Raw genomic sequence first — 27,500 nt, 5'->3', positions numbered from 1 at the left:
CCCCTACTCCACCCCCTCCCCCTTCTCCTCCTACTCCACCCACTCCCCTTTCACCTCTTCCCTGCTTCCCCCTATCTCTCCTCCTCTTCCCCTCCCCCCTCCCCCTCCCCCCGCCTCAACCTTGAGAGCAACAGAAATAGAATAGAGTTGAGATTGAGTTATTTAATTAAGACAGGCTTATTCGTTTTTCTATTTTTATCTATATATTTGCTTTTTTATATATCTATTTATTCATTTATTATCATTTGATATTCCTATTTTGCTACAGAATAGCCAAATCAAATCGCATTGCGATTTTCTATTGTATTATTTATCTATTTATTCGCTTTTTTATTTATACATTTATTTACTTATTATCATTTTATATTCCTATTTTTCTACGGTATAGCCAGATCAAATCACATTGCGATAATTTCAATAAACACACAAATCCTTTTCACGGACTTCTGACTAGATAAATCGTCCTCTTTAATTGAATAAAATCGTTTCGCAGCATTAGCCATAATAAAATCTACGATCACCGTCGGCTGAAGTCTTAAAATTCTACTTTTTACGATCTGTTGTCAACCAACACCTCCGTTCTATTCGGCTGTTAATTATCCCTGATTTAGGTCGGGTGATCCGATCCCAATAATCCCACGAGAGGGAGGGTGGGAGGGAGGGAGTGAAGGAGGGAGGGAGGTAGGGAGTGGAGGAAGGGGGTAGGGAGTGGAGGAAGGAGGGAAGGAGTGAAGGAGGGAGGGAGTGAAGGAGGAAGGGAGTGAAGGAGGGAGGGAGGAAAGGAGGGAATGAGGGAGTGAAGGAGGGAGGGAAGGAAGGGAGGGAGTGAAGGAGGGAGGGAGGAAGAGGCAGGAAAGGAGGGAATGAGGGAGTGAAGGAGGGAGGGAGGAAGGGAGGGAGTGAAGGAGGGAGGGAGGAAAGGAGGGAATAAGGGAGTGAAGGAGGGAGGGAGGGAGGGAGGGAGTGAAGGAGGAGGGAGGGAGTGGAGGAAGGAGGGAGTGGAGGAAGGAGGGAGGGAGTGAAGGAGGGAGGTAGAGAGGGAGGAAGGGAGGTAGGGAGTGAAGGAGGGAGGGAGAGAGGGAGGGAGGGAGTGAGGGAGAGAACTTGCTGAGAAGAAATATACTGTATACTATTGTGCTTTGATCAAATTCACAGTCACAATCTTCCCACCTGACCAAGCTGTGTTAAGTTACTGTGGTCAGGTACAGGGGCTGAATTGCTTCCCAGAGGGCCAGAGGGTCATGCAAGGGACCACCAAGGCTCCACTTAGTAGACGATCACTGGTTTATTAATAATTTTATTTTATTTTTATCTATTTATTTATTTTGGTAACATGAGGACAATTTTAGGCTTTGTGAATGTTTTTGTCATTGAATCATTTTGAAAAGAACAAAATTCTTTACATATGTCAATCTTTTTCTCTGCATGGATCATATAATGTGTGGTTCACCAGAAAACGTGATGATGGATCTGGTGTCTACCGAGAAGCTTGTCGTGTTTGAAGGATGAGCCTATAATCATATCATGCGGTCCATTTTTGTTATATTTCTGATTGTTGCCTAAAGCCTAATTCTGTTCTTTGTGTTCTTATTTATTTCCTATTTATTAATTCTATTCGTTTATTTATTGGTTTATTTCATTTTATTTTATTTGTCGATTTATCTATTTATTCATTTATTCATTTTTTAGGTATTTGTTTATCTTTTATTATTGACCGGATGCTGGTTCGACTTTCTCTGACAACATCGCCTTCTTGTACAAAAGAACAAATAAACATAAACATAAATAAAAACATAAATAAAAATCAATAAATAAATAGACAAATTAATAAACAGATAAATAAATGAGAATAGGCAGATAGAAAAATAAACGAGTAAATAGAAATGTGGACAATTCAACCCACGCCACATTTTCCCGCCATTTTTTTCAGACGACGCTGGCAACGACAAGAAACGACGCTGACGACACAAAAGCACCTTTCAAAGGAACGACTGCCACACAAATGTCACAGTAAAGTATACAAAATAAGAGATTACATTTTCAACAAAGAATACTTATATATGAACACAGGAATATAATATATATATATATATATATATATATATATATATATATATATATATATATTCAGTCATGTTACACTAAAACAAAAAGTGGATAAACGAATAAATAAATGTAACAAAATGAAATACGAAAAAATCGAAAGAGGTATTGTAATAAATGCGAAGTATGAACAAAAATATTTATCATACCACTTGTCCTTTGCGCGTCGATGTAATACTCTTCTTCTTCTTCCTCCTCCTCCTCCTCCCCACCCACGTCTCCTCTTGACCTCTCCGCTCTTCCTCTCTTCCCTCCACTCTCTCTCTCTCTCTTGTCACAATGCCAGACGATTTATTCAGTAAAGCTTTCAATTCCTACGAATATTACCCCTTGCCTCTTTAGAGACACCGACTACACGAGGGCTTTCCCTCAGTTGAATAAAATCGTCTAACGACAGGCTGGATAGATACAATGCAGTCCACATGTCACTGCAGGAGAACTTCGTAAATGAACTAGGCCAGTTACCTCCTCCTCTTCCTTCTTCCCCTCCTCCTCCTTCTTCTTCTTCTTCCCCTCCCTCCTCCTCCTCCTCCCCCCCCGGGGCCCCTCCTTTACCTTCCCTTGCTCCATGTAGGGATGAGGGAGCGGGTGGAGGAGGAGGAGGAGGAGAAGGAGGAAGGAGAGGAAGAAGGAGGAAGAGGAGGAGAAAAAGGAAGAGGAGGAGGGAAGGAGGAGAAAAAGGAGGAAAAGGAGGAGGAAGAAGGGAAAGTTGACGCTTTGCCTTCGTCAAAGACAGACAGACAGAGACATTTGTCTACCGTCTCCCCCCCTCACGTCCCCGTCTCGCCCCCATCCCCTCCCACCGTCTAAAAAAAGACTATTCCCCCTCCTCGCTTTTCCTCCCATAATTCACCTTCCCCACTCTTTCCTTCCGCATTAAAGTCTCCCATCTCCTTTTCCCAATCCCCCCCATTCAGATAAATATTATTCCTCGTCAAAATTCCTCCCCTCCCCCCAATAGCCTTCCTCCTCTCTCCTTCCCCCTTTTCCTCCTCCCTCCTCTTCCCCCATTTCCCTTTCCCTCCTCTCCCCCCTTTCCTTCCTCTTCTCCCCTCCCGTGCTTCCTTCTTCCCTAATCTCCCCTCCCCCATATAATCTTCACCCACTCTCCTCCCTTTCCTTCTTTCTTCCTCCTCCCCCCTTTCCACTATTTCAATATCTCCCCTCCCACTCTCCCCCCTACACTCTTCACCAATCAACCTCATTCCTCTATTTCCTTTCCTCCCCATATGCCCCCTCCCCCAACTTCCCCCTACCTCCTCCAGACATCTCCCCCTTTCTTAGAATTTAATTTCCCCCCGCCTCCCCCTTCCTTTCCCTCTACTCCCCTCCTTTCCCTCTACTCCCCTCCTTCCCCTTCCTTTCACCCCTACTCTCCCCCTCCCCCCCTCACACTTCCCCCTATCTTCTCTAGACATCTCCCCCTTTCTTGGAACTTCCTTCCCCCCCGCCTCCCCCTTCCCTTCCCTTTCCCCCCTCTGCCCCTTTCCTTTCCCCCTACTCCCCCACACTTCCCCCTATCTCCTCCAGACATCTCCCCCTTCCCTTCCCTTTCCCCCCTCTCCCCCTTCCTTTCCCCCTACTCCCTCCCCCCTCCCCCTCTTCCTCCCATCAAAAGCCTTTTCTTCCTCTCCCCCTTCCCACTTCACTCTTTGTCTGCATCTTCCCCCCACAGCCTGCCAGCCCCCTCTCCTCTTCCCCCCTCCTCCTCCCACCCCCAATTGGGGAACTCTCTCCACCCTTCATCCACATCTTTGTTTAATTCGCCCTTGCAGTTCCCTCCAGAACACTTCCCCGTGACTGCATGAATAAAAAATGATTGCACTAAAAATGCAAACAGGACACGCATATGTGTGTGTGTGTGTGTGTGTGTGTGTGTGTGTGTGTGTGTGTGTGTATTCACCTCGGATCTGCTGCAGTCTCTGTCAAGACAGACAGTGTGTGTGTGTGTGTGTGTGTGTGTGTGTGTGTGTGTGTGTGTGTGTGTGTGTGTGTGACTGCGTGTGTGTGTGTGTGTATGTTTGTTTCTTCTTTTAATTTATTTTTTCTGGAAACGTTGAGGGAAGCTTAATATGAACACCGGAAGACAAGATCAAGTTATATATATATATATATATATATATATATATATATATATATATATATATATTATATATATATATATATATATATATATATATATATACATAAATACACACCAATGGAGGAAAACAACTATACTGTCAATAAATAGATATAATCTAATCACATGGGCACCCTTCACAGGAACGGGCACAGTCATGTGATCGAGCGATTTCAATCGGCCACGAGTACACCCTCTGGATGTCGAGACGTCTCCCCTTCGAGTGAATAAAATCACCCGACGACTGACATAATAAAACCATTTGACGAAACCCGCAATCCCGGTCGGGTCGGCCGAGTCACGCTTGTGTGTGTTGGGGGAAAAGTTCGAGTCTTCACCTGAATAAAATCGACTGACGGCAGTCAAGTGATCACGTAAGACGACGTCACTGACCAAGAGGTTACTGTGTACGACCCAAGAGGACAAAGAGGAGCTAATGGCTGGTAACCACGAGCTGCCTCTTTGTAACGTTGATGTGGTGGAGGCCATATTTGGAAGAAAATGCGACAGCGTCTCACGCCACCACCACCAGCCGCCGCTGAGTGTGTGTGTGTGTGTGTGTGTGTGTGTGTGTGTGTGTGTGTGTGTGTGTGTGTGAGAGAGAGAGAGAGAAAGAGGAAAGAGAGAGGAAAGAGAGAGAAGAGAGAGGAAATATTGAGGAAAGAGAGAAGAAAGAAGAAGAGAGAAAAAGAGAAAGAAGAGAGGAAAAAAGAGTAAGGAAAGAGAGAAGAGAGGAATTTTTGAGGAAAGAGTGAGGAGAGAAAGAGGGAGAGAGAGAGAGAGAGAGGGGAGGGTTTTTTAAGGGTGGCAAGGAGGAAAGGGAATTGAATGAAACGGGAGGAAAAGGGGGAGAAGGAGGAATGGAAGTGGAGAGGAGAGAGAGAGAGGAAGAAAAGGGAAGTGGAGAGCAGAGAAGGGAAGAGAAGGAAAGGAAAGAGTCGAGGAAAGAAGGAAAGGAAACAGAGAGAAGAGAAAGTAAAGGGGAGGGAAGGGAAGGAGAGAGAAGGCAAGGACAAGGAGAAGAGAAGGGAAGGAAGAGTAGAGGAAAGAAGGAAAGGAAATAGAGAAAGGAAAGGGGAGGGAAGGGAAGGGAAGAGGAGAGAAGGCAAGGACAAGGAGAAGAAATGATAGGAAAGGAAGGGAAGGAAACGGGAAAGAAGAGGAGAGAGGAGAGAGCTATTTCAGAAAGAGAAGATACGAGAAAGGTAAGGGAAAGAAGGGAAATGAAGGGAAGGGAAGGGAAGGGAAGGAAGGAAAGGGAAAGGAAAATGGGAGAAATGTGGAGGAGAAAGAAATTATGAGAAAGGAAAGTAGATGACTGAAGGGGAGGAATGTGGAAGGGAGGGATGTGGAGGAATGTGGAGGGCACGGGAGGGTAAGGACCCACCAAGAGGAATCCTCCACACGCGACAGGGAGGACGTCGCTGTAGGATACCGCGCACGCACGCGCGCACGCCAACAGACTAACATGCGATTTATCGGCCCGCATGAAAAATGATGGACGAAGTGAAGGAAGGAGAGAATGAAGGAAAGAATGAAGGAAAGAAAGATGTAGAGAAGGAAGGAAAGAAGGGAGGAAGGAAGGAAGGAAGGAAGGGAGGGAGACTGGAAGGCAGGGTGAAAGTCAAGGAAGGAAGGAATGAAGGAAGTAACAAAGGCAAGGCAGGAAGGTAAGGAAGACCGGAGGGAGGGGAGGGAGGAAGGAAGGAAGGAGGGCAGGAAAAAGTGCAAGGAAGGAAGGTAAGGAAGACCCTGGAGGAAAGACCGGAGGGAGGGAAGGAAAGAAGGTGGAAAGGCAAGGAAAACAGGTAAGGAGGGAAGGGAAAGAAAATATGAAGGAAGGAAGGAAGGAGTGAAGGAAGGTTACGTAGAAGAGGTGAAAATGACGACAAAGCTCTTTCTTCTCCTTCTGTTGGGGTTGTTTATGCTCTCCACCCCCCCACCCCCACACCGGAACGCGGGGGTGGGAGAATCTAACTACTGCCTCCCCAACTTCAGGTAGTGCCCCCCCTGGGGGGTCGACTCCCATCAGGTAAGTCAATCCTAAGTGTGAAGTAGCGAGTGAAAGACCAACATCACTATTAGTTTCTCCAAAACCTTTTTCTTCCTGTTATGTTAACAATAACTTCGTTCTTCCTCCGGCGATGGTGCGTGATGGTGAGGAGAGGAAATGGTGATATCTGGAAATCTCTGGTCACAACTTACACTAGGTTCTAATCATCAGGTACCAAAATCTGGAACAGTACTACAGTTCGGAAGCTGCAGGGCATCCTATAGTTATATGGGGTTCCACCGAATATATAGAATAAGGTGGCACCAAAGATGTATCTCATTAGAAACTGGGTGGCAAGGAGAGACTATATTGCTACAAACTTTCAACCTATCATGAGCAGCACGACCAATTTCGTTCACAGGCGTTCCTGGTGGATCATCGTCACTTAAAGTTCCAACCGCGTTACCTCGTGTGCCTCTAAATGAGAGTAAGCGCTGTCCGAGCAGATCTACTGTATGTTTTGGACATTAAAATACCTGAACAAAATTGGATCTACACATACAACGCGAGAACCTTCGCAGAAAACTACAAACTGAAGAGTTTGATGGAAGAATTGGAGAACATCAGCTGGGATATCGTGGTACTGAGTGAGATTTAACGGGAAGAGGAAAGCTCATGCAATACAGTCATTATTTGTCCTACTTTGAAAGCAAAGAGAATGAAATATCCAGTGGAGTAGGATTCTTGATTAGTCGATAGACTGCTGGTGATGTGGTGAAATTCAGTAATGCTTCAGAGAGAGTAGCTTTAAAGGATACTAAAAATAATTAAGGGTTACGCACCAACTTCAGAGAGTGCACGCGGCGAAACTGAATGTATGCACTCCAAACATAATCAGGATTATGCACAAACTTCACAAAATGCAAACGACGACAATGAATCTTTCTATAACTATTTGAGGCAAGTAATAAATAGAAAAAAAATACAAGTTTGTAGTCGGCGCCTTGAATACTAAAGTGGGGAAGAACGTGCCAGGAGCCATGTATTGGAAAGCTTGGAGTAGGCGAGAGGCAAGGAGCTGAAGAACGTAAATTATGCCTCGAAAGGCATCGTTTTTCGAGACCAAAACCAGGGTCAGATCGATGTTGTTTGACACGGGAATTACATATACAGAAGCACGACGATCCAGATGTAGCAAAGTCACGCCTTGAAGAATTCGTTTTCTATAACATTCATGTACCATAATTAATTTCTGTATTAATAATTGCCACTCCGCTGGGACATGCATTATGGAAATATATCTTTGTTAATAGTTTTATGTTCCTCAAATCAATATGTAAATATCTATAAATGTTAGTGTTATTATTCTGTATGGTTAGAATCGTAATACGTATGCAAATTTGTTCACAGTGCTCCTAATTATGGAATATGTCCTTCTTGCATGAAGAATTATGTTCCGCCGAGAAGACATCGGCTGAAATCAGCTATACTCGCATTGAAATTTCATTATATAAGTACCGGGAGAATTAAAGTTTTCTACATACCGTCCATTCTCCCACTGATGACTACCTTCACATACTGTAGTAAAATACTACTACAATGACTCCTCCTCAACAATTCCATCTTAGAAGACCCACCCATCGAGGCCACGAACACAACACGTCCTCTCCAACCTACTACGCACCAACCCCCACCACTTGCTGACCCATCACGTCTTCCCAATATGAACCCTTCTCTTCCTTCTCCCCTCCCAAACCCTTTCCACACAACAATCAACAATCCTCCCCTTACCGCTTAATAAACAGAATCAACTACCCACTTGAAGCAATAAACAAATAGCATACCTGTATCCTCTCCACCTCGAAGGCGCCACCAAATCAGCTCCATCCCAAACATTTTAGATATTTTAATTTCCTCCCTCCCTACTCATTGAGTTTTGCGCTGTCTAAATCCGTGGGGTCTTGGCTAAGACACGCCACAACCCTGCACCAATCCCACGTTCTAGATACATAGATTCACAGCCCATAGAGAACAAACCAAATCCACATAGCCCCGTGCCGCCCCTCATAGCTTAGTCTCTTAGATCTCTCAGTACCTCCAGACTCATCTAGGATAAAGAATTAGGATAAAGTATTACTGATCACTCGCAAGTTCTTCACACCCTGAACCCAAAGCCCCCTTTCCATACCCTCATCCCTCAGTAATTCATCTCCGTTCCCAAAGCGTGGACAAACACACCTTCCCCAACTTGCACCCTCAACCTGTTCCTTGAAAGAAACCACACACCCAATGGACATTCCCTACAGACTCCCCCAAGATGAGATCGTCCCTCCTCCCGACTCACCGACCCGTTCGTATCCAGTGACTGAAAGACCCAGACAACAGCGATCTAGCGAACTCCTTTGTCATGCAACCCATATCCATAAACGTATCCCACTAATAGATGCACCAAGGTCTATATTACAGTTCAAAGTTAAAGTTCACACCACCCTGGCAGTCATTTAACAGACTTAGTTTCTGGGCCTGATCTTTGACTCTCGCTTTTCTTGGATCCCTCATCTAAAACATCGATAAGCTCCATTTATTTGGACCCGTGACCTCAAATTACTATCTCAGGTAAGTTGGAGTCCGACAGATGACTACTTGGGGATCTCTACCAAACCCTCATACAAAGCAAAGTTGATTATGGATCCCAAACCTACATATTTCCCACATCCACAGCCCTTCGAGCGGTAGACCCCATAGGTCCTGTCCACAGTTAAAAGTTTATATGCACAAATCGGATACACCTTTTAGGCACTTTATCATACTTGGACACCACTAAAAATATCCCCCATCACCCTAGTTATCCACACTCTTCTGCCTTTAAACCTTCGATAATTCCGCAGATGTTTGCACTGTGCCCGTCCACTCGGTATGAATATAGCAGACTTGCTATCCACAGTAGAAATAACTAACAACGTCTTTACAGGCTACACCTATCCAAGTCCCTTGATGAGTCACCCCAACCCTCCTGTAAGTCTCCGCTTTGCCCCGGCTACACGACCGTAAATTTAAGCACCATGTGACATCATCCAACAAGTGTTTCTTTCGCACTTATCTTCTCATTTCCATACCATCAACATCTACACCGACGGCTCCTGTTCCGACCGCGGAGTGGGTTATGCGCCAGTACCTTCCGCAGATAGAATTTAGATATTTCCACCCAACTACCTCCTTACCCTACTTTCATCTCTGCCTCAAGCAGCACCATAGAAGGTTTATCTACCCCATATTTCTACCACCAACTGATCGACGAAATCCTGTCGTCCCCTGTTCGAATTTCCTTCCGCTACAAACCCTTGTCCTTTTGCGGGGGTGCCATCTCATGTTGGCAACCCCGATACCGAACAAAGCGACAAGGCAGCTCAGGATGCGGTATTGATCCTTTTCAATGTTTCCAGGCCAATACCTGCAATATATTTCTAGTCTACCCACCATCTAGTCCATATTGCAAAACTTGTAGCAAAAATGCTAGGACGAACACGAGGCAAACCAATAAAAGACTATCAAACCTTATATGCGCATATGTCCCTCATTTCTTCAACGTATCTGACATATGAGACAGGACTTATTCAGTTAACCCATTCAAATCATGTCAGCCGCTTGTGGTGTAGATACGAAAAACCGGATATGGTAGGCCTCGCGCCGGCCCGTACATCCGAATATCATCTGATGCGGCTTGACCGCGCGAGGACCGACGTCATATTTTTCTGGTGTTTGATCAAACATTTTGGTGTTTTATGATTTTTTGTTTTATTTGACCAAATGACAAGACATCTTGTCATCGGAGTTTAACGGGTTAAGAACAGAACACTCTCGTCTCACCCATAGATTTCTCACAACTCATGACAGCCACACCTGTTCTTGTGCTGTTCCCTTTACTAAACCACACATTTTACTTTATTGTCCTTCTTACACAACCCTTAGCAAGAACCTCCTATTTCCTCGCCTATCTTCTCTCCAAATTTTCTTCAAGAGACGAATTTTCTTGTGCTGTTCCCTTTACTAAACCTTTTTCTTGTGCTGTTCCCTTTACTAAACCATACATTTTACTTTAATGGTCTTCTTACACAACCCATAGCAAGATCCCCCTACTTTCTCGCCAATCTTCTCTCCAAATTCTCTTCAAGAGACGAACTTCCTTTGCAAACTATAAGCGCCTCATACCGTGCACACCTTCTAAAGCGACGCCCCAACATTCATTCAGTCAAGGAACATCACATTTGACCCACACCTCCCGTCCAACCCTATGAACCTAAAATGGTTCTCGTTTATGAGACGCTATTGTCCTTATGAGGAAAAGCTTTGGTAATTTATCGGCGACGAAATGCTGACATATATTGTTCTTGGAGGGAGGAAGAGAAGGAGGAAGAGGAGAGGAGAGGGGAGGAAGGGAGGGAAGAGAGGGAGAGGAGGTACTTCTAGAACGAAGACAGAAGAGGTAGGGAAGAAGAGGAGCCGATTTTAATCGCGCTCATTTGGCATTTAAGGAGTCGCAAGTTGGGAGGCAGGTAGAAGGGGCGTTGGGAGCAGCGAAGCGTGGGATTGGTAGGAGCACATGCTGTAAAAGGAAGCGGATGTAGGGATCTAGATTTCAGGTTGTGATGGGTGGTGGATAAGTGTCGTGGGTGGGAGGGGAAGAGAGTCGAAATTGATTAGGGTCCAGTCGACGTGTTGCAAATGGGCAACGGCAGGTCCACACATTTGGGAGAGAGGGAAAAAAGAAAAAAAAAAAAAAAAAAAGTGGGGGTGGGGGGAGGATACTCCATTGATAACCAGAGACCTATTAGTCCATAGAAGGCTATCAGCCTCCCCGGAGAGTTTCTCAGACTCCGTTTTTATTGAAATACTTATCGGGACGGCCTTAAAAGGCAACAATAAATATAGCTTTATCAGATGCGTTCGCGAAACTAGTCTCGGGGAATCACCCCTTGTTTCTCCAACTCGCTAGTTAACCCTTAACCTTACTGGGCTAGGGATCCTTCTCCCCTCAACAGAAACGAACGAGTCGTTTGGCGCTAGCCAGAATGAAATATGTAAATACGACACCTTAACGAGATGGCAGGGTTTTATGAAGGCAATCGATGTACCTTTGCGAGTTGCACGAAAGCAGTCTGTGGGTTTTATTCTCTTGTTAGACGATTTTGTTCCGTTTCGATAAGTCCCCAGGGAACAGGGCCGAGGATTAGTGTTTTTTTCTTTCTACTGAAGAGAACTACTTGTCTTTAGGTTGAATAAAATTAATAAAACGCTTTTCGACTTGAAAGAGCAAGGTCACGCCTTAAAGAAATATCTTCTATAATGTTCGCGTACCATTAATTCCCTGTATTAATTGATGTCACCCATTGAAACTAGTAGTTATGTAAATATATCTCTATTAACAGTGTTATGTCTCTCAGAGTAATATGTAAATATGCATGAGTATGTACTTATATTCTGTATAGTAACAATTGTAGTTTGATTTGTGCATAGTACTTCTAAATGTGACATATGCCCTTTTTGAGTTTTCGTTGCAAAGACAGCAGCTTGGGTAGCCTACAGTCGCATCGTATTTCATTTTAACAAGTCTAAAGAGAATTGGAGTTTTTGGGATCCTTTTCTCACGGACAATTTCCTTCACCATTTGCTAATAACAAACCACTGCAGATTGAAAATCCATGTGAACAAGTTGTATAGACACGGTAAAGGAAACATGGACTGGAGAAAGTCGATAGACGAAACGTCAGGAATAAAAGCTTCACCTCCAGTCCATGTTTCCTTTACCGCGTCTATACCACTGCAGACTAACCCCAAGATAGGCCCTCAGCTACGGTTGCGTTTCTCCATCAGCATGTAAGAGGCTAATGAAATAAGATCGAAATATATAAATAATTTAGCACAACAGATAAAAGCGTGTGCTCTTTCTCACGGCGTGATGGAAACTGACGCATGAATTCAGCCTGGTCTGGCGGGAAGCATAGAAACCCGCACGATTCCTTCACAAAATCGACACGTCTAAACCCAATCATGATACGCAACAGTTTCAATAAATCAATATAAATAAATTACATATAAATTAATACGGATAAATTACATATCATTTATATACAAAAAGGGAAAGCATCTATGACAATCGTACAATTCCATTAACACGCACGTACACCACATCAAGTAGCCGGCGGTGAGATCGTTGCCTGGTCTCGTCATATTGAACACTCGTAAAGGGGTTAATCTAGAGTAGGCGTGTCAAACTCAAAATCCTTTCGAGATACAATTATACACTTGGTTATGGTTTCAAGGGCCATAAAAATAAAAAATTGATAAATAAACAAATAAGACAAATAAAATAAAAACTAAAATAAAATAAAAGGTAAAAGTTATTATGTCTCGTTTTGGAAGAATTAAACCCATTTTCTAACCTGGGAGAAGGGGTGGGGGAAGGAGTAAGGATTCAACAGACTATTTTACTTGTATTAAACCGGTTCCTTAAGAAAGGAGTTGGCGCTCCCAAAGTTAAGCTCATTTCGATTAAATCTACCCGGTTAACCTCGCTCAGGTTAAGGTAGTTCTTGTAGTAGCAGTGTGATTTATATGTATGTACATATGAGGTGCATCTTTCACAGAAAGGCTCCCGGCGCTATCGTCGTGAGAATTATTTCTTTCTGTCAAGTTATCCCCGCGCAGAGCCAAACAAAATATACAGAGACTGTAATTATTGATTTTATTTTATTTCCATAAATGATTGGTGTCCTACCCTCAGCTGAATAAAGTCTCATGGTGCCAGGAAATATCCAGCAAGATCTCTTGTGGTCTCCAACCTCAATCTCTACTCTTGGGGCTGAATAGAACCGTCTGGCACAAGACAGGTGAGTGAGAAAAGTGTGTTGACCACAAAACGGTCATACGGGTTTCTTAGACTTGGACAAGACCTATGACAGGATCGCAAGCTTGCTTCCCGCGCCTGCGTGCACCAAGCAGATCTATACACGACCCGACGGAGGTTGCAATGGAAGGAAACGAAGGAAGGAAGGAAGGAAGGAAGGAAGGAAGGAAGGGAGAAGGAGCACTGAGTAAGGGATTGACTCGCATGTTAAGGGGAGGAAGAGGAGGGAAGGGGAAGAAGAAGAGGAGGAGGAGGTGGTGGCGAGGGAAGAAAAAGAAGTACGAGTGTGAAGAGGTTGGATGAGGAGGATGAAGCGAGGGAGGAGGAGGAGGAGAAGTAGGGGAGGGGAAGAGGAGCATGAGAAGGGTGAAGAGGAGAAAGAGGAAGATTATGAGGGGGAGACGGAGGATGAGGGGGATGGGGAGAAGGAAAAGGAGGAGGAAAAGCAGGGGAGGGAAGGAGGAGCACGAGACGGATGGGGAGGAGGAGGAGTAGGAAGAGGAAGAGGAGGAGGAGGGGGAAGATGGAAGGTGTGTGTGTGTAAATTTTCTTTCGTTTTAAAGTATGTGCACCCATGCAAGTCGACATCATTTTTAAATGTATATTATTGAAGCTTTTATTATATATTAGAAAAGCCTTTCTGAAATTATACGAGACTCAAAAACACATAAATTCCATCTAGAAAATCTGGTGTGATCACATTTTACCTTTGGTGGCACAGTAGAATGCCGATTTAACAAGTCGTTTTAAAAATGTTTATTTAACCCGACGCGTATGATTTGAACCAGAGTATCAATTTTAAGCGAATCGTTTTGATTGTAATCGAGTTGATTTTCCCGCGCTTACAGCTTCCGCTTCCCGCCAAACGTAAACACAAGCGTCCCGCCACCCATTGACTTCTGTCGTTCGTTAATTTTATGCGTTGACGCTTGAGTGGTTGGTTCTGGACAAGTTCTGCGAATTTCTCCAGCGAAGTGTGTAATATTTATCACCGCAATGCCAAAGAGGCCATCTACATCAATGTCTAGCCCTGCCAAGACATCAAGGCAGTGAGTTTACGACACTAAAATTTAAAAGCTGAATTCTTTGAAGAAATGATGCATCGAGTGTAGAGTGTAGAGTTTGAAATATCGAAAAGCCCTGTCCGCCTTACCAAGATCAACGTAAATAAAATTAGAACAGCCTATGCTTCACCGAATATTTCAAAGGGACAATACCACTGAAAAGTGTGTATATAGTGTGAGGTTTGAAGATGCACTAAAACACTTAAGGGCCATGACAAGAATTTAAGTGTTCTGGTGTTACAAATTGTACATTTATATCGTCTGAAAAAGAAATCCTTCGCTCTATTCTGACTGAAGAAATGTACAAGATAATTATGAATGTCAACTTTGTAATAATTCAAAATTTCTCATCATTTTAATATAATTATCATTACAAACATTATTATTATTACTTTTCTTTGGCAGGTGGTATTCGTGAAAAATTAACGGAAGCCATACGATTGTTGAAATTCATGGTGGTAGAAATAACGCTCAAAAGGTTGAGAACTACACTACATGGAAGTTCTGCGCCGTCGCTGCTGCAAACTGGGTACGTAACGAACATCCAGTCAGATCGAATCGAGGGAGTATCAAACGGAACGAATCAGTGAGGAAATCGCCGAATCGAATTTTAAAATCACCGAATAAAATCAACGAATTGGAGGTAGAAAATGTTGGGAAGATATTTCATGTATGATACAAAATCAGTCAAATTTATCACATTACACCAACGACTTAGCGTCGATGAACTTTACCCGGTTATAACAATGGAAACTTTTATGCAATCTATTTTTCTTTTCTTTTCTTTTTTTGCCGTAGTAAGGGCCTTTGTTAAGGCCAAGTACTGTTACAATTTTCATCTTTTTGGTCATGACAAGATCTGATTTTTTAATTTCATTCGAATCAATCCAAACAAATTTGCATCAAACTCCGTAATTCAAGTCGACCGTTCCCAAGATTACGTCACATCATGCTGCCGAACCCGAGTGATGCCATAACATGATCATTGTGGAATTAGTTACAATGCCCTGACTTTCTCTAATCACAAGTGAAAGAATCTACCTAGTAATAATGAGACACGATATATTCTACCTATTAGGTGTTTTTACCTAGACTGGGAACAATTCTAAATAAAGTTTTGGCTAATTAGGAGGAATTTTTTTTATGAAAAGACAGTAAGTTCTGAAGTAGTTGATTATACAATTTTACCAAGTGACTGGGCTGAGAAGTGTGACACCGACAGACGAAAAATGAATATGCCCAAGTTTTTCTCAAACATCATTCCATTTCACAATACTTCGATACAAAAGGAAATAGATTTAAGGATAAATCTTACTATTGCGTTAAATCGAAGTTATATAGCAAAATATACGCGCGCACAAGTGAACAACTTTTAATGAACACTGAAGGAAGGTATATGAAACAGGCGGAGATGATGGAAAATCGCAAGGAGGTAGCAGAGAAGGTAGAAGAAAAAAAGAGGGTGATTTGAAGAAGGAAGGGGAGATAGTAAAGGAAATAATATATTCAGAAACTGATAAAACTAGATCGATTGAAAGAGAGAGAGGGACGGGAGGAGAGGGAGGGAGGGGGAGGAGGACATAGTCACGTAACGACAGCCTCACCAGAGGCGACGCCAAAGGACCCATCCATCGTGAAGGGTGAATAAGAATTAATATTATTCACTCGCTCCCCCCTACCCTCTCCCTCCCCCGCTGGTGCCATCGTCTATCGACAAGCATCCCGCTGGGCTCACTGAAAAGGATACAGTTGCTTTAGCTTCTCAATCCTCGCTTATTTTTCCTCCTCTTCATCTTCCTCCTCCTCTGTTTCTTATCCCCCTCTTCCTCCTCCTGTTTCTTATCCCCCTCTTCCTCCTCCACCAACACCTCACCCTCCCCTCCTTTCCCTCAGAGTCCTCTATCCCCTCCTCCTCTTCCTCGTTGTGATGACGTCATCGGTCTGGTTTTTGCTTGTAGTAACTTCCCTCCCTCCGCTCCTCCCTCCTCTCCTTCCCACCTCTGAACATCGTCCCTTGTGTAATGGTAAGTACTGCAGTCTATATGCACACACATGCACGCACAGCACACACACACACACGCGCGCGTACACGCACACACACATACACACTCTCTCAAGGAAAAGAATGCCTTGATAGAGAGGACTTATTAAAGCGGGACAGAGGAAAAACAAGAGGACATGCAATGAAACTCAAAAAGGATAACTACAGAAGAGACCTGAAAAAGAACAGCTTCCCACACAGAGTGATAGATATATGGAACAAATTGGATGAAGAAATAGTGTGCAAACACAATACAAGAATTTAAGAACAAACTTGATCTTGCGAGATACAAAAACGGGTCACCACGAGCATAGCTCCCCTTCCCGTATAATACAACTAAGTAGATACACAAATACTGTGAGCTTTCCCTTCAACTCAAGACTTAATTTATATTATTTTATATAACGCCAGACGATTCTTTCCAGGCAAAAGGTACGCGCAACTGAAGGAGAATGGAAGCTTGTATTAACGTTGAAATGGCCTTCCCTGATTCAAAGCCATAAAATTCCGTGACATTTCGTCTGTTCGATGATCTTGTTGGACAAGGGGGAAAGGAAAAGAAAAGAGAATACAAGGCATTCTTGGTACCTGCCAGATTAATGTCTGTAAAGAAAGTCGCCTGACTGGAATGGTTACTGGGTAACTATACTAGAAAGTTGAAACTCGAACTCTGCCAATAACAGATTCCTACGTTAGTTAAGTCTCTCTTTGATGGTCATTTGGAGATTTCCGTTTGTCGGGAGAACGGGCTGACGACTTTGTTCAACTCAGTTTAAAGTTTCCAATTTCTATCATTTGAAGCTCGCTGGCTGAGCGGATTAGGGCGTCGTTACATGCGAAAGGTCGAGGGTATGGCGGTTCGAATCCTGCCACCGGCGAATTTGAACCAAGGGTATGGTTCATTAAATTCCACGCTACAAAGTCCTCTGTGACGTTAATCCATATCATCTATCTTCCATGAATTGGTGCTACAGTAGCTCTCTTCCAGTCTTGTGGTGTTATCCCTTCCTCCAATTAGCACACAATTAAGTAATTAATTTTGTTCGTCAGTTGGTTCCTGTGTTTCTTACAATTAAGTAATTAATTTTGTTCGTCAGTTGGTTCCTGTGTTCTTAACTCGAGGTCCCATCAGACAGAGGAGCTTTTCTCACGTCCTTCTTTTACCAATTGTTTACGTGTTTCCTTCACACTTCATACAATTCGACATCACTGCCAACAACCTTCTCCTCTAGGAAATTGAAAACCTCAGTTTATTATTTCAGTCTGCGTCGATGCCTCTTCATAAACTGTAGGTGTGTGTGTGTGTGTGTGTGTGTGTGTGATAGAGAGAAAGGGGGAGAGAGAAGAGAGATAAAGAGAGGGGGTGAGAGACAGAAGAGAGAGAGAGGGGGAGGGGGAGAGAGAGAAAGAGAGGGGAGAGAGAGGGAAGAGAGAGAGAGACAGGGAGAGGGGGGAGAAAGAGAGAGGCAGGGAGAGGGAGGAGAAAGAGAGACACGGAGAGAGAGATAGAGAGAGAGGGGAGAGAGAGACAGGGAGAGGGGGGAGAAAGAGAGAGACAGGGAGAGGGGGGAGAGAGGGAGAGAGATAGATAGAGAGAGGAGGGAGGGAGGGAAAGAGAGAAAGAGATCCGCCTCCAGAATTTGTAGGATCAGTGAAACGGTTGTAACGGATACCTCTGTCAACTTGATCGTCCGCTTTTTTTCTGTACACAAGAGGGCTGTCTAGACAACCGTCTCCTACCCGGAAATTGCATGTGTATGTGTGTGTAATTCACCATGGTCTTGGATCACGTGTTCGACTCGTGATCGTCAGCTATTACCCTCCCGGATGAGAGCTCAGAGCTCATATATGACCAATCTATGGGTAATGCTACCTTACACGCACACACACACAACTCCCCGCCCACAAGAGTTGGATTAACGATTCGCAACGCAGCGATACTGAAATCATTTCAGCCCTGGGCGGGATTCGAACCCGGACCGCGGTAGTAGCGGTTGCGAACGCTACCACTGCGCTGTCGAGTCTATATGTGTGTGTGTGTGTGTGTGTGTGTATGTGTTTATGCGTATATACATGTGACCCATTTCCCTTAACCAGAGTAAAACAAGTCAGCATACCCCGCTCCACCTCGCTACGGAAACAGATGACCAAGAATTTCCTGTCAAGACCATCCCGTTGGGAATCGATCTCTAGACCTCCAGAAAACGAGTCTAGAGCATCACCCCCACTGTGCCACTACACCCCTTGGTTCCCCCCCGCCCCCCAAACAGCCGTAGGGCAATCTGAAGCTCAGGAATGGCTACACTTGACATATTTCTTTAAGGTGGTCATTCTTCAAGGCTACGGGCAGACGGCCCCGTTTCCATATAATACGCGGAGTCGTGTCTTCATAGACTGCAAACGTTGTCAATTTATTATTATTTACTATTTACCTGTTTGTTTATTATTTAACTATACCTATGCAATTATTTATGTATTTTATTTATTATTTACATTATTATAGTTTTTATTTATTTATTCATTTATTTATCATTATTATTGTGAATTTATTATTATTTACTATTTACCTGTTTGTTTATTATTTAACTATACCTATGCATTTATTTATGTATTTTATTTATTATTTACATTATTATAGTTTTTATTTATTCATTTATTTATTTATCATTATTATGATTTTTTCGCATTCGACCTAGATATGGACCAAAAGGTCTCCTGTCGGCATGCTCCGCCTTTGTAATCCTTTGTAAGACACAGACATGAACATAACAAGTCTTATGGCTGAATAACACGGGGGGTGCAGACTAACAATATCAACAACGACATTAAATTCTTCCAAACGAGATCCTGTCAGCTGAGTTGTTGAAAATGACAAAAAAAAAAAAAAAATTGCGGGTCCAAACTAGATCCCCTTTTACGGCAACTTTCACGGATGTCAACGAGGCTGTCGCCAGACGATTTTATTAAGCTAAGGTGGGGGTGGAGGAGGAGGAGGAGTGAAGGGAGTTCAAAGCAGTCTCGATTAAGCTTATCAGTACAGTCACGCTCTTTGTGAATTCTCCCCAGGCTATCGCAAGGAGATTACAGTCAGTTGAAGAGAAGGATAGTGGTCAAAAAGAGCAGTTATGTAAAAAGAAAGATAAACAAACAAACAAATAAGTAAATTGATTAATACAAATTCTTCGTCTCCCCCCTTCCTACCCTCCCCCCCATCACCAACCACAAGCAAAACACACTACTCCCTCCTCCCCCAATCACCCTCTCCACCTTTCTCCCACTTCCTGTTAGTTCTCACCCATCCTTCCTTCAGCTGTTCCAACTTCCTCTTCCCCCCACCTCTTCACCCTCCCCCCTTGCCACCCCACCTCCATCTTCTTCCCCTTCCTACCACTCACCCACCTCCTCCCCCTCCCTCCGCTCCTCTCCACCTTCCCCTATCTCCTTCTACTTCCTCCTCTCTTATCTTTCCTTCCTTCATCCCCTCCACCCTTTCCCACCATCTCCTCCTCCCTTTATCTACACTTCCCCTACTTTCTCCTCCTCCTCTCCACAGCCACTCCCTTCCTCTCTTCACCCCTTTCCCTCTCCAAACCTCCCCTCCCTTTCTCCCTCCACTTCTTCTCTCCACTCTTCTTCTATCTCCCACGGCTTCCCTCCTCCTCCTCCTCCTTCTCCAATTTCCTGCGCTTCCTCCCCCCTTCCCCCCCCGTCACTGGCACTAGACCAGTGGCTCTCAACCTGAGGACCGTGACCCCTTGGAGGCCTACAGATCTTCACAAGGGGGGCCACAAGCCAGAAAATAATTATAGTTTGATGCACAACGATTTAATTTAGTGGATAAAGTGGTCTCCAGCAGGCTAGGGAACAGCAATACATAAATACGGGATACACCAGAGAGTTCCGTACACAAACGACCTCCCTCCCTCCCTCACCCCCCGCCTTCCTTCCAACCACTACAGCCGTCACAGCCGATGCCACCGATATTGTGATGCCAGAGGATTCCATTCAGTCAATGCTAACCTTCATGGAGAGAAAGGATTAGCCACCATATTGTTTAACCCCTTTTGGGTGCCACCGTCGACTTGTAAGTCTTATTCCTTCTGTCGTCATGCGATTTTATTCGGCTGGTGGAATCCTTAGGGAATTCTTCGAGACGGTAAAACCCTCGTGTATAAATTCGGCCCCTGGCCTCTCCTCGTCTTGTTTGTAAAGCTGGGGAGCACTTCGGTCGCTACTTTTTGTATCGTTTTAATCTTGTTTACATTTTTCACTTTATCCCAGCGTTTCCCAACCTGGGGTGCTAGTACCCCAGGTTGGGGTTGCTGAAATCAATTATAGGAGGTGCTGGGAAGTGATGCACACAAATATCACATTGATATATGTGCATACTTGACTTTTTCCATGCTATCTCATTATTCTAGGGTGCTTTTATTTCTTCTACAAACGATATTGTCAATTTGTTTCAGTTCTAAGGAATCAAGAAAATAAACCATCAAGCAGTACACTTCACTTTCTTTTATCCTTCTAATAACAAAATAGGGGTGCTGGACTGCTGCTTAGACATGACAACAGGGGGTGCTATGGTCGGAAAAATTAGAGAAACGCTGGTCTATGCGGAGCCCATACCACTGCTGCGTATTACAATCTAGGGCGGATCAAGCTCTATGATTTTTTTTTCATAATTTCCTTATCCATACGGTGAATAATCACTTTTATACTCTTCAGCAAACCGTATGTCTCGCCTACAATATTCCTTAAATATTTGTCAAGTGACGAGTTACCTCTAAGCAATTGTTTCTCTAACCACTGAATAATTCAATTTATGTTCCTGTTCGAGCTATTTTCCATTTTCAATCATTTGAATTTCTTTACGTTGAGATTAATTCTCTAAGCTAGGATCCAGGCAAATATACGCTTTTTCTTATCTATTCGTTCACTTACCATTATTCTATAGTTATCTTTTTTAATCTATGGTCCTACTTCTTTCTCACTCTTCTCACGATTCCAACATCGTCCGAAAACATATTAGCTTAGGTTGTCGTGCTTTTTGTCTTGTCATTTACATAGATAAGGAACATTAGAGGTACTAGTACCAACCCTCGTAGAGCCCCGCTAGCGCCCTTATCGTGGAACTGACTGCATATTTTATGCAAACCATATTTCAGACACTTTAGCGACACCCCTACGAACCAGAGGCACACAGAGCATTCTTTTATGATTCGAGAATTGTCTCCACATTCACAATAGAATTCTGATAAAGCGTCGCATGATGAATTGTCACCCTCAGAACGCCCACATGAAGAATCGTCACACCATGTGATCCCACCTGAAGATTTGTCACCCCAGTACGCCGAATATCAACAGTGGAATAAAGATCAGGTTAGGTTAGGTTAGGTTAGGTTAGGTTGAATGAGGGTCATGCTTTATTGTCATCACGTTATACAACCGAAGAATCGTAAACTCAGGATTAAAGATAAGGTTAGGTTAGGTTACGTTACGTTAGGTTGAATGAGGGTTATGCTTATTGTCATCAACTTATACAACCGAAGAATCGTAAACTCAGGATGGCCCACATGAAGAAGAATTGTCACCCTAGGATAGCCCACATGAAGAATTGTCACCCTGTCGAAACCTGGGGTGACGATGCTTCATGTGATCCCTGATAAAAATTTAAATTCCCTATTCCCTCCGTTCTGCTGTCCTTCTTAAATATTTCCTTTACCATTTCTATAACAACACCTCTGCTGACGAAAATACTCACAAGACTTCACTAATCAGTTGCCTCTTTCCTGTCATCTTATCCTTCACTAAAATTTCCTGATGTGCGTATTCTTTAAGAAATCTTTCATACATTCGTGTAATTTACCTGAGAGTTTCTCCTTGATGATTCCCATAGTAGTCGAGTGTGAGGTGGCTTGTCGAATGTCATCAATAGATCCAGGTACACACAATCCACCCAGCCCTCTCTTTTGCATCACATCACCTACTCTCGAGTTAAAGAATGGGATTGACACATATGATTTTCCACTTCTGTAAACTCTGTTTATGTGTGTGATTCACCATGATCTTGGATCACGTGTTGTACTTGTGATCGACAGCTATCCCTTCCCCCCCTCCCGAAAGAGACCTCAGAACTCATATATATGACCGATCTATGGGTAATGCTGTGACCTTACACGCACACACACAACGAGAGTTGGAGTAACAACCCACAGCACAGCGATACTGAAATTATTTCAGCCCTGGGCGGGATTCGAACCCGGACCGCTGTGTGTGTGTGTGTGTGTGTGTGTTCGTGAGAGACGAAGAAAGCGGACAGAGGCTTGAGCTCAGTCCGCGGCGACAGTTTCTCGTGACGAGCAGCGTCTAATGCGCCCATAAAAGGTGCGGCGAGTGCCTTCGTACCCGGACAGCACTGTCGACGCGGCGCGGCGGGGGAATAAGGAGCCGCACACTCCCTCCCCATCTAAGGATATACTGAGCGGCGTCCTCGCAACCGTGAGGATACGCAAGGATACATAAAAAAAAGAGATAAATATATACGTGATTAAGTAACTGCACTCGCACACACACAACTCGTGGCGCATTTGGTAGAGTTCCCGGCCGCCACTACGGCAGTCCGGGTTCGAATCCCGCCCAGGGCTGAAATAATTTCAGTATCACTGCGCTGCGGGTCGTAACTCGAACTCTCGTGGGCGGGGAGTTGGGTGTGAGTGTGTGTGTGTGTGTGTGTGTGTGTGTGTGTGTAAGGCCACAGCATTACCCATAGATCGGTCATATACGAGCTCTGAGCTCTCTTCCGGGAAGGAAATAGCTATCGATCACGAGTCCAACACGTGATCCAAGAGCATGAGGATAACCGTCACAGGTCTTTGAGGAAAAGTAGGCCGGGCCCAATTTCCTCGCTGCACCGATGGCCCAGTTCTTGTGAGTGGTGAGTCAGGAGAGGCGGGGAATCCCCCTATCGTCTGCAGCAGATCGCGATTGCAATTGCAAAGACGAGATGAATTCATGTCAAGGACTCAGGTCAAAGGTCAAAGTCACTGTTCCACCAAGAGAGGTGAAACACACACACACACACACACACACGGTGGCGAGGTTGGTAGAGTCCCAGACTGTCACTACGGCGGTTCGTGTTCGAATCCTGCCCAGGGCTGAAAATGATTTCATTATCGCTGCGCTTCGAATCGTTACTCCAACTCTCGTGGGCGGGGAGTTAGGGTGTGTGTGTGCGTGTAAGATCAAACCATTACCCATAGATCGGTCGTTCGAGCTCTGAGCTCTCTTCCGGGAGGGAAATAGCTGTCGATCACGGGTCCAACACGTGATCCAAAGACTAAGGTAAAGGTGAAACCAAGGTGAATCACACACACACAGAAAGACACGAACTGGCTTGCTGGTGTATTGGCACCGACTTGGCCTACTAACCAAGCGGTTCTGAGTTCGGTCCCCGCCCAGAGCCGGGAAAAATAATCACAGCGCTCCAAGCAGGCAATCCCGCTATGATAGGGAAGGAACTGTGAGCGCACGCGCGTGTTTGTAAGGTCAGAGTACGAATTCCGCCCGTATATCGGGCCATGTATGAGTTATGAGCTTTCATCCGGCATGGTAATAGCTGTTGATCACGAGTCCAGCACGTGATCCAAGATGAAAGTTAATCACACATTTTGGCAGACATATAATTCGAATTTTGAAGAAGGATTCAGATGTGTATCAAACCTGCTAAGCTTTTACTTGAAGTATAGTTGATGTACTTCAAGAGAGAGGGGGTTGGGTGGACTGCGTATACTTGGATCTAGCGAAAGCATTTGCCAAGTGTACCCCGTCTTCTCCTTTTCTGCATGAGGGGATGGAGAGGGGGGTTGCCGATTTAATGAAGCGGCCTTGCTGTGGATGTGCTGTGTCTTGCGACACTGCTTCTGACCCAGGGCAATGGACAAGATGCAGGGATGACCCGTCATCCAGGAGGCGCCAATATAAGAGGGAGGGAAGAGGGTAGAGGGAAGTGGAGTATGTGGGGGATGGAATGGGTGGGAGTGGTTTCTATGCCTTTGTTTTTTGGCTACCTCCCTTGTAAGGGGGAAAAAGCCTTTGGTATATGTATGTATGTACCTCACAATATCAGGATGGAAGGCAGTGATTGGTGGAGTCCCACAGGGGTCAGTTCTGGCACCTGTAACGTTCTTACTCTAAGTAATGACGCAATGGGAGTTACATATAAAGCTACACTAACATGTTTGCATACGATGCGAAGATCATGAGAAGATAGTGTTGATGCCATTTTAGGAGGAAGCCTTAATTGATTGTACCCTTTTGTCCTTAAACGTTATCTGCCAAAATTGTCGTCAGTTTTCATCTTCAAAGCATCATGGGAGGAATAATGCACGAGCAGACGAATAAATGTTTACAAGATCGAGACAAAATACTAAATATGCAGAGCCAATCACGTAAAAAAGAATACAAAATAACGGAAATGGAGAAAAACTCAAAACGGCCAACAATGAATTACTCAACGGGAAATTAATCAATTACAAAAAAAAAAAAAAAAAAAGGAGGCAATATCTGGGAATGTTAGTTACTGATACATCGTCACATGGCAAAGATATCAGCAGAAATCGTGAGTAGAATTATTAACAAATATAAACATATATTTTCACTTAATAGACAAGGAAATGTTAGAAAATAGATCACAGAATGCGCGACCCACCCTAGATACGAATATGCAGCAGTGATTTGGTCTCTGTATACAGTAATGAACATAAGATTGAAGGAATGCGTAAAGCAACGTTCAAACCGTTTACTAGCATAGTAGATAAAACATACGAAGAGATATGAGGAAGAACTGTCCTCACTGAAAGAAAAGAAGAGAAAAGGTGGACACGAAAGTGGTGTTACGTCACTATAGGGATTACATACAACCAACAAACGGTGGTAGCCTTAAAAAAAAAAAAATCCTTATATAAATGTCCAAAAACAAGTGAACTTCTTTCGGTGGTACTCTTAAAAAGAATTCTTTCCCTTCCAAGGATTTATATAAGATTTATGTAAGGAAAGATATGTTTTAGAAATACTACCGTAGGATTCTTACGGTGGTATTCTTAGAAATGTGTCTTCCCTTCCAAGGATTACAAAGGATTACAAAGGCGGAGCATGCCGACAGGAGACCTTTTGGTCCATATCTAGGTCGGATGCGAAAAAAAAAATCATTACAGTAATAAAACAATAAATAAAAACTATAATAATGTCATTTTTAATACTTAATTATTATTATGAGTTTTTTTTTGCATCCGACCTAAATATGGACCAAACGGTCTCCTGTTGGCATGCTCCGCCTTTGTAATCCTTGGAAGTGAAAACAAATTTTTAAGAATACCAGAGTAAGAATCCTACGGTAGTATTCTTAAAAAATATATTTCCTTATATAAATCCTTGGAAGGGAAAGAATTCTTTTTAAGAGTACCACCGAAAGAAGTTCCCTTGTTTTTGGACAAGAGTCACAAGGTCACAGAAACAAATTGAAAAAGATCATGTCTCTAAAGCAGCGTTTCTCAACCTTTTTACCCTTGCGTAACCTTTAAAATAAATTGCATGTCTCAAGGAACCCCTGCGCAAAAAAAAAAAAAAAAAAGAAAGAAAGAAAAAAAACCATACCATATCTTTCTCATTTTATTTTCATCGTAATAATAGGTTAGATAGGATGATGTCTATATTACATTATTACAATAACCAAGAATATGTCGTGCGAGTTTAATCATATTACGTATATGAAATTAAATAAAAAATCAAAAGTGCATTAGCTTATCTCACTTGTTCTCGCGGAACCCTTAGGGACCTTTTGCGCAACCTTAGGGTTCCGTGGAACACTGGTTGAGAAACGCTGCTAAAGGATGTCGAAACACCGTTTTCTATATAGATACGCGACCTCCTGATATAGATTACAAGTTGATGCAGCCTAATCTAAAACTATAAGTGATTTCATTAGTATGATAGATGAAGAAAGAAACAGGACAAAATAGTGTAGCTCCTTCCCTGTATATTACAAGTATATAAATACAATTAGGTACACGCGCACACACACAATCACATGATAATGTCTCATATACGTTATTCCTAACAGTGAATATGATAAATAACAAACATTTACATAAACAGCAACCAAGGAAATAGCTTCAAAGAAGATAAACATGAACGAAGACTAGACACAGACGAGGCATATGTACACCGAGGTAGATATATAAAGGTATACAACGTTGCTAGGCAATGTAATACAACAGAAAAAAAGATACAGAAGTCATACACAAAAAATATAAATCAAAATACCAAGTGGAATATATAAATAAATGAATAAAAAGATAGATAAAAAAAAATAGAATAAATGAGAACAAAAAATAAATTGGTGAAGACTCTTGCATGTCCATCGTGTTTATTCAATTTAATATCGCAACTGTATCACATTCAATCGCCCGTACGCGCATGCGCAGAGGCAATCAACCCTCTTAAGGAGACGAAATGCTCTCTGGGCCTAATAAAACCGCTTAGGTTTAACCATAACAAAATCCCTTAAGGGAGCACAAATTCAGAATAAAATCGTCTGGCATTCGTGGATAAAAAAAATCTTAAAGAGCCCTAAATTCTTTTGTATAGTATTCAGTAGTTTCATACACCTTTATCAAGATGGTATCTTGTATATTTCGTTCTGGCTGACGCCACACCATTTTATTCACATGAGAGTCTGTTTCTGGATGTTCGGGTCGAATTCTTAAATGTTAAACTTAATTTGTGCAAGTACAAATCCTGTGCGCAAGCTTAATACGCATGCGCGAATATTTACGAACACAAATGTACACACACACATCGCAACCGTCCATTTGATAGATGCATTTGAAGCCAGCATAGCTTATCTCTACAGTTTCACAACAATTTTTCAGGAATAATTACCTTCATCCTACGATACGCACGATAAGCACGGTAGGGACAAAGAAACATATCTTTGTAGAAACGAACGCGCGCTCGCCCTCACTCTCTCCACCTACCCGACTATAACAACTCCCTTTGTGCCTCTGTTGACGATAGCTTTAATAGTGGGTGACAAGACCACGCAGGGCCAGGCAGCCAGCCCGCATACACACGCAACCTGCAGCGCCTCGTTAGACATCCCAAGAGGTGCTGGCCCAACTACAGGATCTTCCTCATAGATCTTCAGCGACCTTGTCAACAACATGGTGCATCGCGCGCAAATGCAAGCCCCCACCCAGCCTCCTACCTCATCCTCC

General features: G+C 43.4%; 1 protein-coding gene across 3 annotated transcripts in view; it reads right to left on the bottom strand.

Annotated features, from left to right (window-relative positions):
- LOC143037607 (NADPH oxidase 4-like) overlaps nucleotides 1-27,500 on the bottom strand; it is a 199,052-nt gene that overhangs the window by 91,118 nt on the left and 80,434 nt on the right. Inside the window, exon 1 of one of the 3 annotated variants that reach the window (XM_076206093.1) lies at nucleotides 27,166-27,398. The exons of the other annotated variants lie outside the window; for them this stretch is intronic. Coding sequence (XP_076062208.1) covers nucleotides 27,166-27,213 — 48 coding nt within the window. The 5' untranslated portion in view covers nucleotides 27,214-27,398. Of the gene's footprint in view, nucleotides 1-27,165; nucleotides 27,399-27,500 lie in introns of those variants that run through there. 3 annotated transcript variants of the gene reach the window in all.

This window comes from Oratosquilla oratoria, chromosome 22, assembly GCF_046742065.1.
Source record: "Oratosquilla oratoria isolate Oo_2021 chromosome 22, ASM4674206v1, whole genome shotgun sequence".
Taxonomy (NCBI): Eukaryota; Metazoa; Arthropoda; class Malacostraca; order Stomatopoda; family Squillidae; genus Oratosquilla; species Oratosquilla oratoria.
Note: the sequence above shows the minus strand (reverse complement) of the source record. Positions and strands in the feature narration are given on the sequence as shown.